Source organism: Triticum urartu, chromosome 2A (genome assembly GCF_056163025.1).
Source record: "Triticum urartu cultivar PI428250 chromosome 2A, HENAU_Tu73, whole genome shotgun sequence".
NCBI lineage: Eukaryota > Viridiplantae > Streptophyta > Magnoliopsida > Poales > Poaceae > Triticum > Triticum urartu.
This window is the reverse complement of record NC_141874.1, coordinates 80,685,544-80,702,382: the sequence shown is the minus strand read 5'-3', so window position 1 is coordinate 80,702,382 and position 16,839 is coordinate 80,685,544. Positions and strand designations below refer to the sequence as shown.

General features: G+C 41.6%; 1 protein-coding gene across 3 annotated transcripts; it reads right to left on the bottom strand.

Annotated features, from left to right (window-relative positions):
* Positions 1-13,458: 13,458 nt before the first annotated feature.
* Positions 13,459-16,839, bottom strand: CSD1 (copper/zinc superoxide dismutase 1). 3 transcript variants are annotated; one of them, XM_048698855.2, is made up of 8 exons: positions 16,637-16,836; positions 15,906-15,993; positions 15,721-15,822; positions 15,549-15,644; positions 15,384-15,415; positions 15,203-15,278; positions 13,932-13,985; positions 13,459-13,754 (listed from the first exon to the last, which is right to left on the bottom strand). In XM_048698855.2, the coding sequence occupies exons 2-8, from the start codon at positions 15,979-15,981 to the stop codon at positions 13,732-13,734; spliced, it is 459 nt and encodes a 152-aa protein (XP_048554812.2). In that variant the 5' UTR covers positions 15,982-15,993; positions 16,637-16,836; the 3' UTR covers positions 13,459-13,731. The 3 variants fall into 3 exon arrangements, with proteins under 3 accessions (XP_048554812.2, XP_087399341.1, XP_087399342.1); XM_087543215.1 differs by having other exon boundaries at positions 15,203-15,415; positions 16,637-16,839; XM_087543216.1 differs by having other exon boundaries at positions 15,203-15,415; positions 16,633-16,783.

Sequence of the window (16,839 nt, the reverse complement as noted above, 5' to 3'; positions counted from 1 at the left end):
GATGTGCCACAACAGTTTCAGATTCATAACCATGAAAAGGATCAGATTCAACCAAAGAATTATATCAGGATCAACAGAGAATTCATAATCCTTATCAGTAACAAAGATAGGTGAAGTAGCAAAAGCAGGGTCAGGTTTCATTCTAGCATTTGGAGATTGCTTACTCCATTTAGCTAATAACCTTTTGAGTTCATTTCTATTTTTGCAAGCTAAAATAGCGAAAGAAGCTTCTTGATCAAAAACATAACCCTTAGGAATAACAAGTGATTCTTCATCATCACTTTCATCAGTATCATCAGATTCAATATTTTCAATCTCTCAAACCCTAGCAAGCTGTTCATCAAGAAAATCACTAAGTGGCACAGTAGTATCAGGCATAGAGGTAGTTTCATCATAAGTATCATGCATAGCAGAAGTGGCATCATCAGTAACATGCGACATATCAGAACGAATAGCAGAAGCAGGTGTAGGTGTTGCAAGCTTACTCAAAACAGAAGGTGAATCAAGTGCAGAGCTAGATGGCAGTTCCTTACCTGCCCTTGTAGTTGAGGGATAGATCTTGGTTTTTGGATCTCTTAAGTTCTTCATAATGATAAGCAGATATATATCCCAAGTGACTCAAAGAATAGAGCTATGCTCCCCGGCAACGGCGCCAGAAAATAGTCTTGATAACCCACAAGTATAGGGGATCGCACCAGTTTTCAAGGGTAAAGTATTCAACCCAAATTTATTGATTCGTCACAAGGGGAGCTAAAGAATATTCTCAAGTATTAGCAGCTGAGTTGTCAATTCAACCACACCTGGAAACTTAATATCTGCAGCAAAGTGTTTAGTAGCAAAGTAATATGATAGTAGTGATAACGGTAGAAAAAGGTAACGGTAGTAAAAGTAATGTTTTTGGTATTTTGTAGTGATGATAGCAATAGCAACGGGAAAGTAAATAAGCGAAGAAAAATATATGGAAAGCTCGTAGGCAATGGATCGGTGATGGAGAATTATACCGGATGCGGTTCATCATGTGACAGTCATAACCTAGCGTGCCACAGAACTAGCTCCAGTTCGTCAATGTAATGTAGGCATGTATTCTGAATATAGTCATACGTGCTTATGGAAAAGAACTTGCATGACATCTTTTGTCCTACCCTCCCGTGGCAGCGGGGTCCTTACGGAAACTAAGGGATATTAAGGCCTCCTTTTAATAGAGTACCGGAACAAAGCATTAACACATAGTGAATACATGAACTCCTCAAACTACGGTCATCACCGGTAAGTATCCCGATTATTGTCACTTCGGGGTTAACGGATCATAACACATGATAGGTGACTATAGACTTGCAAGATAGGATCAAGAACACTCATATATTGATGAAAACATAATAGGTTCAGATCTGAAATCATGGCACTCGGGCCCTAGTGACAAGCATTAAGCATAGCAAAGTCATAGCAACATCAATCTCAGGACATGGTGGACACTAGGGATCAAACCCTAACAAAACTAACTCGATTACATGACATAGCCCATCCAACCCATCACCGTCCAGCAAGTCTGTGATGGAATTACTCACGCATGGCGGTGAGCATCATGAAATTGGTGATGGAGGACTGATCTGGAGTCCGTTCGAGGCTCCGGAGAGGGAATTTGTTGCCATCGTCATCATCAACCTTCCTCCATCACCAATTTCATGATGATCACCGCCGTGCGTGAGTAATTCCATCGTAGGCTTGCTAGACGGTGATGGGTTGGATGAGATTTATCATGTAATCGAGTTAGTTTTGTTAGGGTTTGATCCCTAGTATCCATTATGTTCTGAGATTGATGTTGCTATGACTTTGCTATGCTTAATGCTTGTCAGTAGGGCCCGAGTGCCATGATTTCAGATCTGAACCTAGTAGGTTTTCATGAATATATGTGAGTTCTTGATCCTATCTTGCAAGTCTATAGTCACCTATTATGTGTTATGATCCGTTAACCCCGAAGTGACAATAGTCGGGATACTTACCGGTGATGACCGTAGTTTGAGGAGTTCATGTATTCACGAAGAGTTAATGCTTTGGTCTGGTACTCTATTAAAAGGAGGCCTTAATATCTCTTAGTTTCCAATATGACCCCGCTGCCACGGGAGGGTAGGACAAAAGATGTCATGCAAGTTCTTTTCCATAAGCACGTATGACTATATTCAGAATACATGCCTACATTACATTGATGAATTGGAGCTAGTTCTGTGTCACCCTATGTTATAACTATTACATGAGGAATCACATCCGACATAATTGTCCATCACTGATCCTTTGCCTACGAGCTTTTCATATATTGATCTTCGCTTATTTACTTTTCCGTTGCTACTATTACAATCACTATAAAACCAAAACTGCTACCGTTACTTTTGCCACCGTTACCACTACTATCATATTACTTTGCTACTAAATACTTTGCTGCAGATATTAAGTTTTCAGGTGTGGTTGAATTGACAACTCAGCTGCTAATACTTGAGAATATTCTTTGGCTCCCCTTGTGTCGAATCAATAAATTTGGGTTGAATACTCTACCCTCGAAAACTGTTGCGATCCCCTATACTTGTGGGTTATCAAGACTATTTTCTGGCGCCGTTTCGGGGGAGCATAGCTCTATTCTTTGAGTCACTTAGGATTTATATCTGCTGATCACTATGAAGAACTTGAAAGATAAAAAAACCAAGATTTTTCCCTCAACTACGAGGGGAGGTAAGGAACTGCCATCTAGCTCTGCACTTGATTCACCTTCTGTATTGAGTAAATTTGCGACACCTACACCTGCTATTCATTCTGATATGTCGCGTGTTATTGATGATGCCACTTCTGCTTTGCATGATACTTATGATGAAACTACTTCTATGCTTGGTAATATTGTGCCACTAGGTGAATTTCTTGATGAACAACTTGCTAGGGTTAGAGAGAATGAAATTATTGAAACTAATAATATTGATGAAAGTGATGATGAAGATTCTCCCACTAGATATGAATTGCTTATTGTGCCTGAGGGTTATGTCATGGATGAAGAAACTGCTAGAGACTTCTTGGCTTGCAATGATAGATCTGATCTTAAGAAATTATTAGCTAATCTTAAAGAAAAGTCTTTGAATGCTAGAATGAAATATGACCCTGCTTTTGCTACTTCACCTATCTATGTTACTGATAAGGATTATGATTTCTCTGTTTATATTGAGTTAATTAATTTGGTTGAATCTGATCCTTTTTAATTATGGCTATGAATCTGAAACTTTTGTGGCACATCTTACTAAATTAAATGATATAGCCACCCTGTTTACTCATGATGAGAAAACTCGCTATTACTTTATCCTTAAGTTGTTTCCGTTCTCATTAAAGGGTGATGCTAAAACATGGTTTAATTCTATTGATCCTGGTTGTGTGTGTAGTCCCCAGGATATGATATATTACTTCTCTGCTAAATATTTCCCCGCACATAAGAAACAAGCTGCTTTAAGGGAAATATATAATTTTGTGCAAATTGAAGAAGAGAGTCTCCCACAAGCTTGGGGGAGGCTTCTTCGACTACTTAATGCTTTGCCTGATCATCCTCTCAAGAAAAATGAAATACTTGATATCTTTTATAATGGACTAACCGATGCTTCCAGAGACCACTTGGATAGTTGTGCTGGTTGTGTTTTCAGGGAAATAATTGTTGATCAAGCTGAATTGCTTTTGAATAATATGTTGAGTAATGAAAATGATTGGACACTTCCTGAACCAACTCCTAAGCCAACTGTGAAGAAAAGGGGTATTCTATTTCTCAGTCCAAAGATATGCAAGGGCAAAGAAATCTATGAAATAAAAAGGTATTAAAGATGAAGATGTTAAGAATTTACCACCTATTGAAGAAATTCATGGTCTTGATAACCCGACACAGGTAGTAAAGGTAAATTCTCTCTATAGATTTGATAAATGTTAAATCTCATTTACTAAGTTCGCTAGCCGATGCTTGGATGAGTTTGATGACTTTATAGTTAAACAAAAAGACTTCAATGCTTATGTTGGTAGACAATTGAAACGCAATGCTGATATGCTTGAACACTTGAGTGATTATATGTCTAGAGTTAAAGGTGAACTTAAACTTATTAGTAAACATGCTTCTATGGTTACCACTTAAGTAGAACAAGTACTTAAGGCTCAGAATGATTTGCTCAGTGAATTAAATAATAAGAAAAATGATAATGTTGTTAGAGTTATGACTAGAGGGGGTAAAATGACTCAGGAACCTTTGTATCCTGAGGGCCACCCTAAGAGAATTGAGCAAGATTCTCGGAGAACTAATGTTGATGCACCTAGTCCTTCTAAAAGGAAGAAAAAGAAAAATGATAGGACTTTGCATGCTTCTAGTGAACCTGTTGTTGACACACCTGAGAATCCCAATGATATTTCTATTTCTGATGCAGAAACACAATCTGGTAATGAACATGAACCTAGTGATAATGTTAATCATGATGTTCATGTTGATGCTCAACCTAGCAATAACAATGATGTAGAGATTGAACCTGTTGTTGATCTTGATAACCCACAATCAAATAATCAACGTTATGATAAGAGAGACTTCGTTGCTAGGAAGCACGGTAAAGAAAGAGAACCATGGGTTCAGAAACCCATGCCTTTTCCTCCTAAACCATCCAAGAAAAAGGATGATGAGGATTTTGAGCGCTTTGCTGAAATGATTAGACCTATATTTTTGCGTATGCGTTTGACTGATATGCTTAAAATGAATCCTTATGCTAAGTACATGAAAGATATTGTTACTAATAAAAGAAAGATACCAGAAGCTAAAATTTCCACCATGCTTGCTAATTACACTTCTAAGGGTGGAATACCAAAGAAACTTGGAGATCTAGGAGTACCAACTATACCATGCTTCATTAAAAGAAACTATGTTAAAACTGCTTTATGTGATCTTGGAGCCGGTGTTAGTGTTATGCCTCTCTCTTTATATCGTAGACTTGATTTGAATAAGTTGACACCTACTGAAATATCTTTGCAAATGGCTGATAAATCAACTGCTATACTTGTCGGTATTTGTGAGGATGTGCCTGTTGTCGTTGCAAACGTTACTATTTTAATGGACTTTGTTATTCTTGATATTCCCGAGGATGATAGTATGTCTATTATTCTTGGTAGACCCTTTCTGAATACTGCAGGGGCTGTTATTGATTGCAACAAAGGCAATGTCACTTTTCATGTTAATGGTAATGAGCATACGGTACACTTTCCGAGGAAACAACCTCAAGTCCACAGTATCAATTCTATTGGAAAAATTTCAACAATTACTATTGGAGGTTTCGAATTTCCTCTTCCTACTATCAAGAAGAAATATGATATTCTTATTGTTGGCGATGTGCATATCCCCGTTGAGGTAACCTAGTGTTATTCTCCGGTTTCATGCAATTCGGAATGAGTTTTTTAACAAGACTTGATCAACCTTGTTAGTGGATTCCTTTTGATGAGCATGAGATGGATGAAGTTAGAAAGCACAACCTTCTATACCCTCTTTTTACTTTCTGTTATTTATCTTAAATAAAGTAAAAAAATAGTATTTTCTGTCTGTTTTCTGAATTATCCGTGCAATAAAAAATACCTCGAAAATAAAAGTTCTCCAAATGCCCTGAAAATTTAATATGATTTTTTTCTAGAATATTTAAGAATTATTGGCACTGAGAACACACCAAGGGGCCTCACCATGTGCCCATGAGGGTGGAGGGCGCGCCCCTGCCTCTTGGACCCCACGTGGATCCCCTCCACTTATTCTTGCACCCACACACTTCGTCTTCCTCCAGAAAAAATCATCCACTAGCTCAAACCCGTGTTCTAGCTCATCTTGCTGCCATTTTCCATCTCCTTCCTCAAAGCTCCATTCACAAAATTGCTTTGGGGGATTGTTCTTCGGTATGTGACTCCTCCATTGGTCGAATTAGTTTTTGTTATAGTGCTTTATTTATTGCAATTTTTTGCTGCTTAGGTGCCCCTGTTCTTGAGCTTGCATGTCAAATTTATTTGGTCAAAAGTAGTTTTAATGCATGATATAGCCTCTAGACACTTGTAGGAGTAGTTGCTATCAATTTTGTTGAGTTTGGTTCGCTTTTATTTTTAAGTTACTAAAATTTTCAGAAATTTTCATAAAAAAAGATGAAGAGATTCTTAAGGGGATCATCGAGCCGAAGCTCTAAGGATAAGCAAAGTGAAGAAAATAAGAAGCCCAAGTATAATATCCCTCGTACTGCGGAGGTTCGGCCGTGTGAATGGCCTTGTGATGAGTTCTTGAGAGAAGCCAGGATTTATGAAGATTTTTATTATTTGGCTGAGAATGCAGGCCTCGCCGACTTCCTCCATGACCAGCGCGAACAGTATCTCTTACTCACCAATGTTTTTGTGCAAAATTTTCATTTCCATGCTAGGAGATCACCACCTTCAGTGGAATTTTATTTATATTATGAGCATAAGGAGATGTCACTTATGATTTTTGCCGGGTTTGTAGGATACCCTTTGAGGGCAGCATAGAGGAACCACATCGTAATGATTTTGAGGGATTTATTGATATAATTGTTGTAGGGGAAACGAGGAAAGTTTCCGATGCAAGAATCACTAGCATACATTTTCCTGTTCTACGTTACTTTGCAATATTTGCTAGTAGATGCTTAATTGGTCGCGGGAACTGTGGAAATCTTAGTGCCCCTGATATTGTTATTTTGCGTCATGCTTTGTTTCGTGATACCACTTTCATTTTAGGTGCTATTGTTGCTAAACGGTTAAATCTGAACCGCACAAAGGATCTCGTCTTAGGAGGCATCTTCGCCTCACGCCTTCCTGCACACTTTAACATACCTATTAGGCATCATGAGAAAGAGGAAAAGTTGCTACCTCATATTTTTCTAGATTATAAGAGCATGGTAGCACATAATTTTATTGTTAAGAACAAGAAGAAGATGCTTAACTATAGACTGATGTTTGGTAAGAATCACTTTGAGACTATTACCTTGCCTGCTCCCTCTTTGTTCAACATATTTTCAGGCACGTACCTTGTTTTGCCGGAGGCCGTTCAGGCATACCAGAGCCTGACATCAGCTCCAGAGCCGGAGCCACTATATGATCCTCACCGTCAGTCTGTTTATCAGTGGGATCCGGAGGAGATCGCCAACCAATGGCACCCCGAAGACCCTCCTCTGTACACCGGAGACGGCAGCTTTGATCCGTGGCCATAGACCAACTTAGGCCAAAAGCCTAAGCTTGGGGGAGTATGTATTTCTCACCGTCATTACATTCATGTTCACACACTCATGCCAGTTCTTGGTGCTCATACTTTTTCATTATATAATCCATGCTAGTTTATTTTCTTTTTAAGCTTTCCTCTTGTGTGTTTGAAAAACCTTAAGAAAAATCAAAAAAAATAGTTGTAGCTTTTATCTAGTTTACTTTCCATGCATGTAGTAGTAGTAATTAAAAAGAAAACCCAAAAAGATTTCTCGTTCTTCTTTTGCTTGTTGGGAGCTTTCCCGTGTAACTAGTTTTATTTCCTTTCTTTTCCTTGGGGGTCGAGAGGAGAAGACCACGATGAAAATGTTGAGTGGCTCTCATATGCATTATTGTCGATCTAACAAAGAGCCCATATTACCTTGTCTTCTCCCTTGTATTGAATGCTTTGTAGATTCCAGCTTAGTCCAATGCACGTGCACTATTATTATCAACACTATTCGGTTGTGCAAGTGAAAGGCAATAATGACGATATATGATGGACTGATTGAGATGAGAGAAGCTGGTATGAACTCGACCTATTATGAATGAAACATGTTTGCAATGACAATTAGAGATTATAGTTGCTTATTCCATGCTTAATTTGCTAGGAGTTATAATGGTTTACCTTGCGTGTCAACATGCTATTAAAATGGTTGTGATGTGGTATGATAGGGTGGTATCCTCCTTTGAACGATTCGAGTGGCTTGACTTGGAACATGTTTACGCATGTAGTTGAAACAAACTCAACATAGCCTCCACGATATTTATGTTCATGGTGAACTATATCCAACTCATGCTTGCATTCAGTGTTGATTACTTTTAATGCATGTTCATGACTGTTATCGCTCTCTAGCTGGCCGCTTCCCAGTCTCTTTCTAGCCTTCACTTGTACTAAGCGGGAATACTACTTGTGCATCCAACTCCATAAACCCCAAAAGTCATTCCATATGATTCCACCATACCTTCCTATATACAGTATCTACCTGTTGTTCCAAGTAAATTTGTATGTGCCAAACTCTAAACCTTCAAATAAAAATTCTGTTTTGTATGCTTGAATAGCTCATGTATCAACTAGGGCTGTCTATATCTTCCATGCTAGGCGGGTTATTCTCAAGAGGAGTGGACTCCGCTCCTTACTCACGAGAAAATGGCTGGTCACCGGGATGCCCAGTCCCATGCTCAAACCAAATCAAAATAATTGCAAACAAAACTCCCCCAGGATTGTTCTTAGTTGGAGGCACCCGTTGTTTCAGGCAAGCCATGGATTGGTGCTTGTTGGTGGTGGGGGAGTATAAACTTTACCATTCTGCTTGGGAACCGCCTATAATGTGTGTAGCATGGAAGATATCGAGATCTCTCGGTTGTTATGTTGACAATGAAAGTATACCGCTCAAAATATTATTCATCTCTATTTCAAAATCGAGCTCTGGCACCTCTACAAATCCCTGCTTCCCTCTGCGAATGGCTTATCCATTTACTTTTATGTTGAGTCATCATTCTCTTATTAAAAAGCACTATTTGGAGAGCATCGCTATCATTTGCATGTATTATTATTAGTTTACATTTAGTATGACTTGACTGGATCTCTTTTACCATTAATTACAATTTCCAATCAGTCCTTGATCTTCAGGAGTGCTCTGCATTTATGTTTTGCAATCTCAGAAAGGGCTAGCGAGATACCATCTTGTTATATCATATTATGATTGTTTTGAGAAAGTGTTGTCATCCGAGATTTATTATTATTGCTCACTAGTTGATTATGCCATTGATATGAGTAAACATGATACCTAAATGTTATTGTGAATATGGTTAGTTCATAATCTTTGCTGAAAACTTGAATGTTGGCTTTACATATTTACAACAACAAGAGCAAACAGAGTTTGTAAAAGTTTTTTTTTATCACTTTCAGTTTGTCAACTGAATTGCTTGAGGACAAGCAAAGGTTTAAGCTTGGGGGAGTTCATACGTCTCCAACATATCTACTTTTCCAAACACTTTTGCCCTTGTTTTGGACTCTAACTTGCATGATTTGAACGGAACTAACCCGGCCTAACGCTATTTTCAGCAGAATTGCCATGGTGTTGTTTTTATGCAGAAATAAAAGTTCTCGGAATGACCTGAAAATCAATGGAGAATGTTTTTGGAATATATAAAAAATACTGGCGAAAGAATCAAGGCCAGGGGGGCCACACCCTTTCCATGAGGGTGGGGGCGCGCCTACCCCCCTGTGGGCGCCCCCTGCCTCATGGGCACCCTGGTGATTCACCGACCTCAACTCCAACTCCATATATTCACGTTCGGGGAGAAAAAAATTAAATAGAAGGATTCATCCCGTTTTACGATACGGAACCGCCGCCAAGCCCTGATCTCTCTCGGGAGGGCTGATCTGGAGTCCGTTCGAGGCTCCGGAGAGGGAATTTGTTGCCATCGTCATCATCAACCTTCCTCCATCACCAATTTCATGATGATCACCGTCGTGCGTGAGTAATTCCATCGTAGGCTTGCTAGACAGTGATGGGTTGGATGAGATTTATCATGTAATCGAGTTAGTTTTGTTAGGGTTTGATCCCTAGTATCCATTATGTTCTGAGATTGATGTTGCTATGACTTTGCTATGCTTAATGCTTGCCACTTGGCCCGAGTGCCATGATTTTAGATCTGAACCTATTATGTTTTCATGAATATATGTGAGTTCTTGATCCTATCTTGCAAGTCTATAGTCACCTACTATGTGTTATGATCCGTTAACCCCGAAGTGACAATAATCGGGATACTTACCGGTGATGACAGTAGTTTGAGGAGTTCATGTATTCACTATGTGTTAATGCTTTGGTCCGGTACTCTATTAAAAGGAGGCCTTAATATCCCTTAGTTTCCAATAGGACCCCGCTGCCACGGGAGGGTAGGACAAAAGATGTCATGCAAGTTCTTTTCCATAAGCATGTATCACTATATTCGGAATACATGCATACATTACATTGATGAACTGGAGCTAGTTCTGTGTCACCCTATGTTATAACTATTGCATGAGGAATCGCATCCGACATAATTATCCATCACTGATCATTTGCCTACGAGCTTTTCATATATTGATCTTCGCTTATTTACTTTTTCGTTGCTACTGTTACAATCACTATAAAACCAAAACTGCTACCGTTACTTTTGCCACCGTTACCACTACTATCATATTACTTTGCTACTAAATACTTTGCTGCAGATATTAAGTTTTCAGGTGTGGTTGAATTGACAACTCAGCTGCTAATACTTGAGAATATTCTTTGGCTCCACTTGTGTCGAATCAATAAATTTGGGTTGAATACTCTACCTTCGAAAACTGTTGCGATCCCATATACTTGTGGGTTATCAAGGGGTGAGTTTCATCTACGTACCCTTGTAGACCGTAAGCGGAAGCGTTATGACAACGCGGTTGATGTAGTCGTACGTCTTCATGATCGACCGATCCTAGTACCGAAAGTACGGCACCTCCGCGATCTGCACACGTTCAGCTCGGTGACGTCCCACGAACTCACGATCCAGCAGAGTGTCGAGGGAGAGCTTCGTCAGCACGACGGCGTGATGACGGTGATGATGATGCTACCGTAACAGGGCTTCGCCTAAGCACCTCTACGATATGACCGAGGTGGATTATGGTGAAGGAGGCACCGCACATGGCTGAAACAATCAACTTGTGTGTTCTAGGGTGCCCCCCTGCCCCCGTATATAAAGGAGCAAGGGGGAGGCCGGCCGGCCCTTGGGACGTGCCAGGATAGGAGGAGTCCTACTCCTACTAGGAGGGGGAAAGGAAGGAGGAGAGGGGGAAGGAAAGGGGGGCGCCCCCCCCCTTCCTAGTCTAATTCGGACCAGAGGGGGAGGGGCGCGCGGCGTGCCCTAGCCGGCCCTCTATCTCTCTCCACTAAGGCCCATGTGGCCCATTGGTTCTCCCGGGGGGTTCCGGTAACCCTCCGGTACTCCGGTTTTCTCTGAAGTCACCCGAAACACTTCTGGTGTCCGAATATAGCTGTCCAATATATCAAACTTTATGTCTCGACCATTTCGAGACTCCTCGTCATGTTCGTGATCACATCCGGGACTCCGAACTACCTTCGGTTCATCAAAACACATAAACTCATAATACCGATCGTCACCGAACATTATGCGTGTGGACCCTACGGGTCTGAGAACTATGTAGACATGACCGAGACATGTGTCCGGTCAATAACCAATAGCGGAACCTGGATGTTAATATTGGCTCCTACATATTCTACGAAGATCTTTATCGGTCAAACCGCATAACGATATACGTTGTTCCCTTTGTCATCGGTATGTTACTTGCCCAAGATTCGATCGTCGGTATCTCAATACCTAGTTCAATCTCATTACCAGCAAGTCTCTTTACTCGTTCCATAATGCATCATTCCGTAACTAACTCATTAGTCACATTGCTTGCAAGGCTTATAGTGATGTGCATTACCGAGAGGGCCGAGAGATACCTCTCCGACAATCGGAGTGACAAATCCTAATCTCGATCTATGCCAACTCAACGAACACCATCGGAGACACCTGTAGAGCGCATTTATAATCACCCAGTTACGTTGTGACGTTTGGTAGCACACAAAGTGTTCCTCCGGTATTTGGGAGTTGCATGATCTCATAGTCATAGGAACATGTATAAGTTATGAAGAAAGCAATAGCAACAAACTAAACTATCATCGTGCTAAGCTAACGGATGGGTCAAGTCAATCACATCATTTAACTCATGTCTATGGTTAGGAAACATAACCATCATTGATTCAACCAGCTAGTCAAGTAGAGGCAAACTAGTGACACTCTGTTTGTCTATGTATTCACGCATGTACTAAGTTTCCGGTTAATACAATTCTAGCATGAATAATAAACATTTATCATGATATAAGGAAATAAATAATAACTTTATTATTGTCTCTAGGGCATATTTCCTTCAAGAAGTTGGCATATGGGGCCATGTGTTATCAAATTCTTGGAGCATTCCTCACTGGTGAGATGAGTTGAGAATTTTGAAGTAGCAACCTTGGTCTCTGCCTGGAACAGACAACAGTGCTTGTTGCTTGGATGTTTCAGGTTCGCAGCCGACATAAGTTGTCATGTGTTCTAGTCATTTTTCTGTAATGTATGGATTCGCATTGTTTTCAGTACAGGGAAAATGTTGTGCAAGATCCAGGTTAACTCGTGAAGTTGTGGAAAGGTGGTAGATACCGCGCCCAGGCCAATTTTTTTGGATAATCGTTTGACAAGTGAAGTCTATTTTAAACTTTGAAATTATAGAGCTCATCGTAAATGATCCGTCACCTTCAAATCCCTGAAATATGTATCCTATACTCACATGTCCTGGTCTATCTCGGCCTTGAACCGTTTAGCGGATCAGGAAAAACATTATCTCGGCGGGATCAATCTTTACTCTCACTTACTACACTGGTCCACATGTCATGTTCATTTTCAATCCACGGTTGCCATCTCCCCTCTCTCCCAAAAATGCAACAGTCTCCCTTCACGCCCGAGCCAGACAGCTTGCCGTACATAACGGTGGCAGCGCGTCCACGGTGGAATACCTGTTGCTATTGACGATCACGGTGGCGAGGCCGACCACGAGCACGCCGGAGACGGCCATGCGCGTCCCATATCGATGGCGATGCCGTTGCTGCCGATCAGGAAGTAGTCGGGGTCCCTGGAGAAGGGTTGTCAGAGCGAGACACCGTCGGAGAGGATCATCGTGATGGACGGCCGGTCCGCCCAGGACACGAGGAAGAACGGGCTGCCGCCGAAGATGGCAGATGGCCGCGCCCACACCATTGCCGCTGAATCCGGTCCTGCCGTTGCCGTCAATTGGGAGGAAGAGCACGAACAAGTTGGCCACCTTCTGCGTGCTGGCCATCCGGGCCTGGAACGAGGCACTGGAGCGCCCGAGCCCGGAGACGGTGCCTGAGGGGGGAACCCCGCAGGTGGCCACAGCAGCAAAGGAGACCGGGGACAGCCTTACTCTGTAAGAGCAAGTGCCACCGTGTAGGATCCACGTCTGTTTACTTTGCGTCTCACCATTCCAAACAGATAAAAGTAGCTACCCAAGACTGACAAAAAAGAATCACCAGAACACATGGAGCGTATCCAGATGCACGGATGTGGCGTTGCAAGATGAATGTAGCTCTACAAGATATATGATGAAATCTGAAACCTCTCTCGTTTTCTGTAAACACGTCCAGAGCTAGTAGCGAACAACAGATCCACAAGCACTTGACAGAACTGTTCCAGTCACACATCTCGATAGCCAAATGACAGCGATAAAGTTCAGAGTAACACATAGGAATTGACACGACTGGTGCACACTAACAAGTGATCAAAGATCATGTGCTTATTTAGAATAGAGATTGCAAATCTGCATTCTGAAAAGGTTCCCATATCTGTACGACGTTGGTCGGCGAAGATGACATCTTAGCCCTGGAGCCCGATGATTCCTGGAAACAAGGAAACGAAAAATCATCAGAACAGAAGAGATGCACAGGGTTTCTATGAATCCACTAGATGCTACTACAAGAAAATAGCAAACAACAGTTGGGCAAAAGGAAAACAGATAGGCAACTAGACCAGATTGGAGCAACCAAAAAATATTGCCAAAGAAATTTTTAACTTACCGCAAGCAACACGTGCACCAGCGTTTCCAGTGCTCTTGCTCAGCTCATGTCCACCTGAAATACAGCACGGACAGTAATGGTTACATGTGCGCGCTTCATGCCTCTATCCAAATCAATGTTAAACAGGCTGTGTTCTGAATAGAATGGGTTTTTTAAGTGCAGAAATTTCAGTTTATATGTAGCAAGCAGGTGAATTTACAGATAAGACAAGATTGGCTAGCTAATATCAGATGATCTTAAAACAAACATGCACAACTGAATGCTCTAAACAATACAGTGAACAGAAAAAGAAAAATATGCAAATAGAAAAAACCTTTGTGCAACTTTAACACAAGAGTTTCTTCTGTGAAGGTAACACGCTGTATTTTTTAGTTATAAAAACATGAAGCAAAACAATACTGCCATGTTACTGTAGCATCACATCATAGATAGGGTCAGTTTCTTGAAACTAATTAAAACTAACAGATCTGTGAACTGAGGGCACCATGGCTACACAATACAATCTGGATATGCCAAATCAAACTAATCTGGACATTCAGGTGGAAGTTCTCATCTTATAAGCATACGCCAAAGCAACACAAGCATCAACTAAGCCAAGCAAATACTCAGGTGATACTGAGCATATCATAAATCATAACATCTACTCCCTCCGTTCCTAAATATAAGTCTTTTTAGAGATTCCAATAAGAGGCTACATACGGAGCAAAATGAGTGAATCTACACTCTAAAATATGTCTATATACATCCGTATGTAGTTTGTATTGAAATCTCTAAAAAGACTTATATTTAGGAACGGAGGGAGTACCCTGCATGCCAAATGCCTAAAACACTTGTGTTGTGCATTTTTCCCTATAGACATGTGATACGAGTATAAATTTATGTGTCATATAAGACAAGCAAGCCAAAATTGAACATTAGTTTTATTTACCGGATTTGAAGATATAAATGTGGAAATTGGAGAAAAGCAAGAAAACACACCCCCAGCTCAATATTCCATAAGGACAGTTAGTCACACAGTACTCCTTTGATATTAACCTCTAGCTATGAAAGCAACATGTTTATCCAAAAGTAGACTAAAGTTCACAACCCCAGGCTCTTCAAACTTACAAATACAACATACATTCATGATTATGATCCATTCTAAACATATAAAACATACAAGCACATAACTATTTTAGGAATTCTGCAAAAACAACTTCATTCCAATTTGACAAACAAGCATGCACAGGAAGACAGATAAATGTATGATTCAAGTGTTTCCAAAGCATTACCCTTGCCAAGATCATCAGCGTCACCATGGACGACAACAGCACGGCCAACAATTGAATTTGGTCCAGTAAGGGGGATCTGCCATTCAAAAGTGTGATCAGTGTCAAATGAACTGTGCTGAAACACAATATCAAGAAAAAAGGTCAATGTAATATGTTTGTAGAGAGAACAAATATTGCTTACATGGCAGTCAGTAATATTGATGCTAGCAACACCTGGGAGACAAAAAGTGAACTGTCAGTGCGGCTATGCATTATACACAATGCTACCTGATTTGGAAACAAAGCAAAAAATCTATCTCCAACATAAAGGAATCTAAGTGAGGCAAGAAGGGTATAAACAAAGTACCATCCACTCCAGCTGTCACATTTCCAAGATCACCAGCATGGCGGATTTCATCTTCGGGTGCCCCATGCACATGACCAGCGGGGTTGAAGTGTGGTCCTACGAAAGAAATCAATCGCACCAATAAGCACAGCACAATTCGTCTGTTCTCAAAGTAAGGAAGAAATTTAGGTACCAGTTGACATGCAGCCATTGGTGGTGTCGCCAAGAGCGTGCACATGGAAGCCGTGGAGCCCTTCCTTGAGTCCGGTGACACTTCCCGTCACAGTGGTCAGGCCTAAACAACAACCAACCAGTTTACATCCAACGAACATACAGGGACAGAATAGAGAGGCTCTCAAAGCATGTTTGCATGATTACCCTCTCCCTCCTGGGTGAAGAAGATGGTGCCCTTGACACCCTCACTGCCGGTAAGCACAGCCACAGCCTTCACCATTGTGTGTGTGATCTGCAATCAAACCCCAGAAGTGAACAATCACCGGAGTGAAGCAACAGGACATTGCAAACCACCCAGCAGTTTTTCAGCACAAACACATCATAAATCTTGGTAATTAGTACTACAATAATACAGTCCTTGCTTCGTATACACACCATATGATACACCACAAGCAGCAAATCACTAATTGTTACTCCATCCCAACTATGTAATTCAAGTTCAGCAACAGAAAATCACTAAGATATGACAGTAGGACGCAACAAAATCAACATAACACGGCACGGGGACGAAATAAACAAGTTCTAACTGAGATGCACAGAACAGTCTACTGCATCAACCCATCTAAACCCCGACCGAACCGAGAGCAAATCCCACACCCAAAATCACCGCACCCTCCAACACCAACTACAGGGACACTCGGCAGTGATCCGTCGGCGACCAACCGACGACCACGCAACCACCACACAGGAGCATAACTGCACAAGCACAGGCACGGATCGGGACCGCACGAGACCGGGGCCGAATCTAACCACCGACGAGACGCGCCGGCCGCAGATCCGGGCCAAAACCCACTCCGGCGAGGTCGTGGTTGCAGATCGAGAGAACGAATTTCGGAAACCTAGATTTCTGGGGCGGGGATCCGGGCGGTACCTACCTCAGGTGACCCCGGTGCGATGCGCGGAGGAGAGGAGAGGAGTAGTTGGGGAGGAGGAAGGCGAGTCCGACTTGGGTTTACGACTTGGGGATGGGGAGGGGATGGATGATGCTGTGGAGAAGACTCGCGAACCGAGGGCCGGCGGCCTAGCTTAAATACACCAGAGCCGGTGGCAGAGGTGGTGGTGGACTGACTGACGCGCT

Bases quoted from the DNA above. Each gene is read 5' to 3' on its own strand.
- CSD1 (XM_087543215.1), bottom strand. From the start codon at position 15,981: ATGGTGAAGGCTGTGGCTGTGCTTACCGGCAGTGAGGGTGTCAAGGGC. The intron at 15,645-15,720 runs GTACCTAAATTT...TTTCTTTCGTAG, and splicing joins CAATGGCTGCATGTCAACTG to GACCACACTTCAACCCCGCT. The intron at 13,755-13,931 runs GTAAGTTAAAAA...CCTTGTTTCCAG, and splicing joins TGGTGCACGTGTTGCTTGCG to GAATCATCGGGCTCCAGGGC.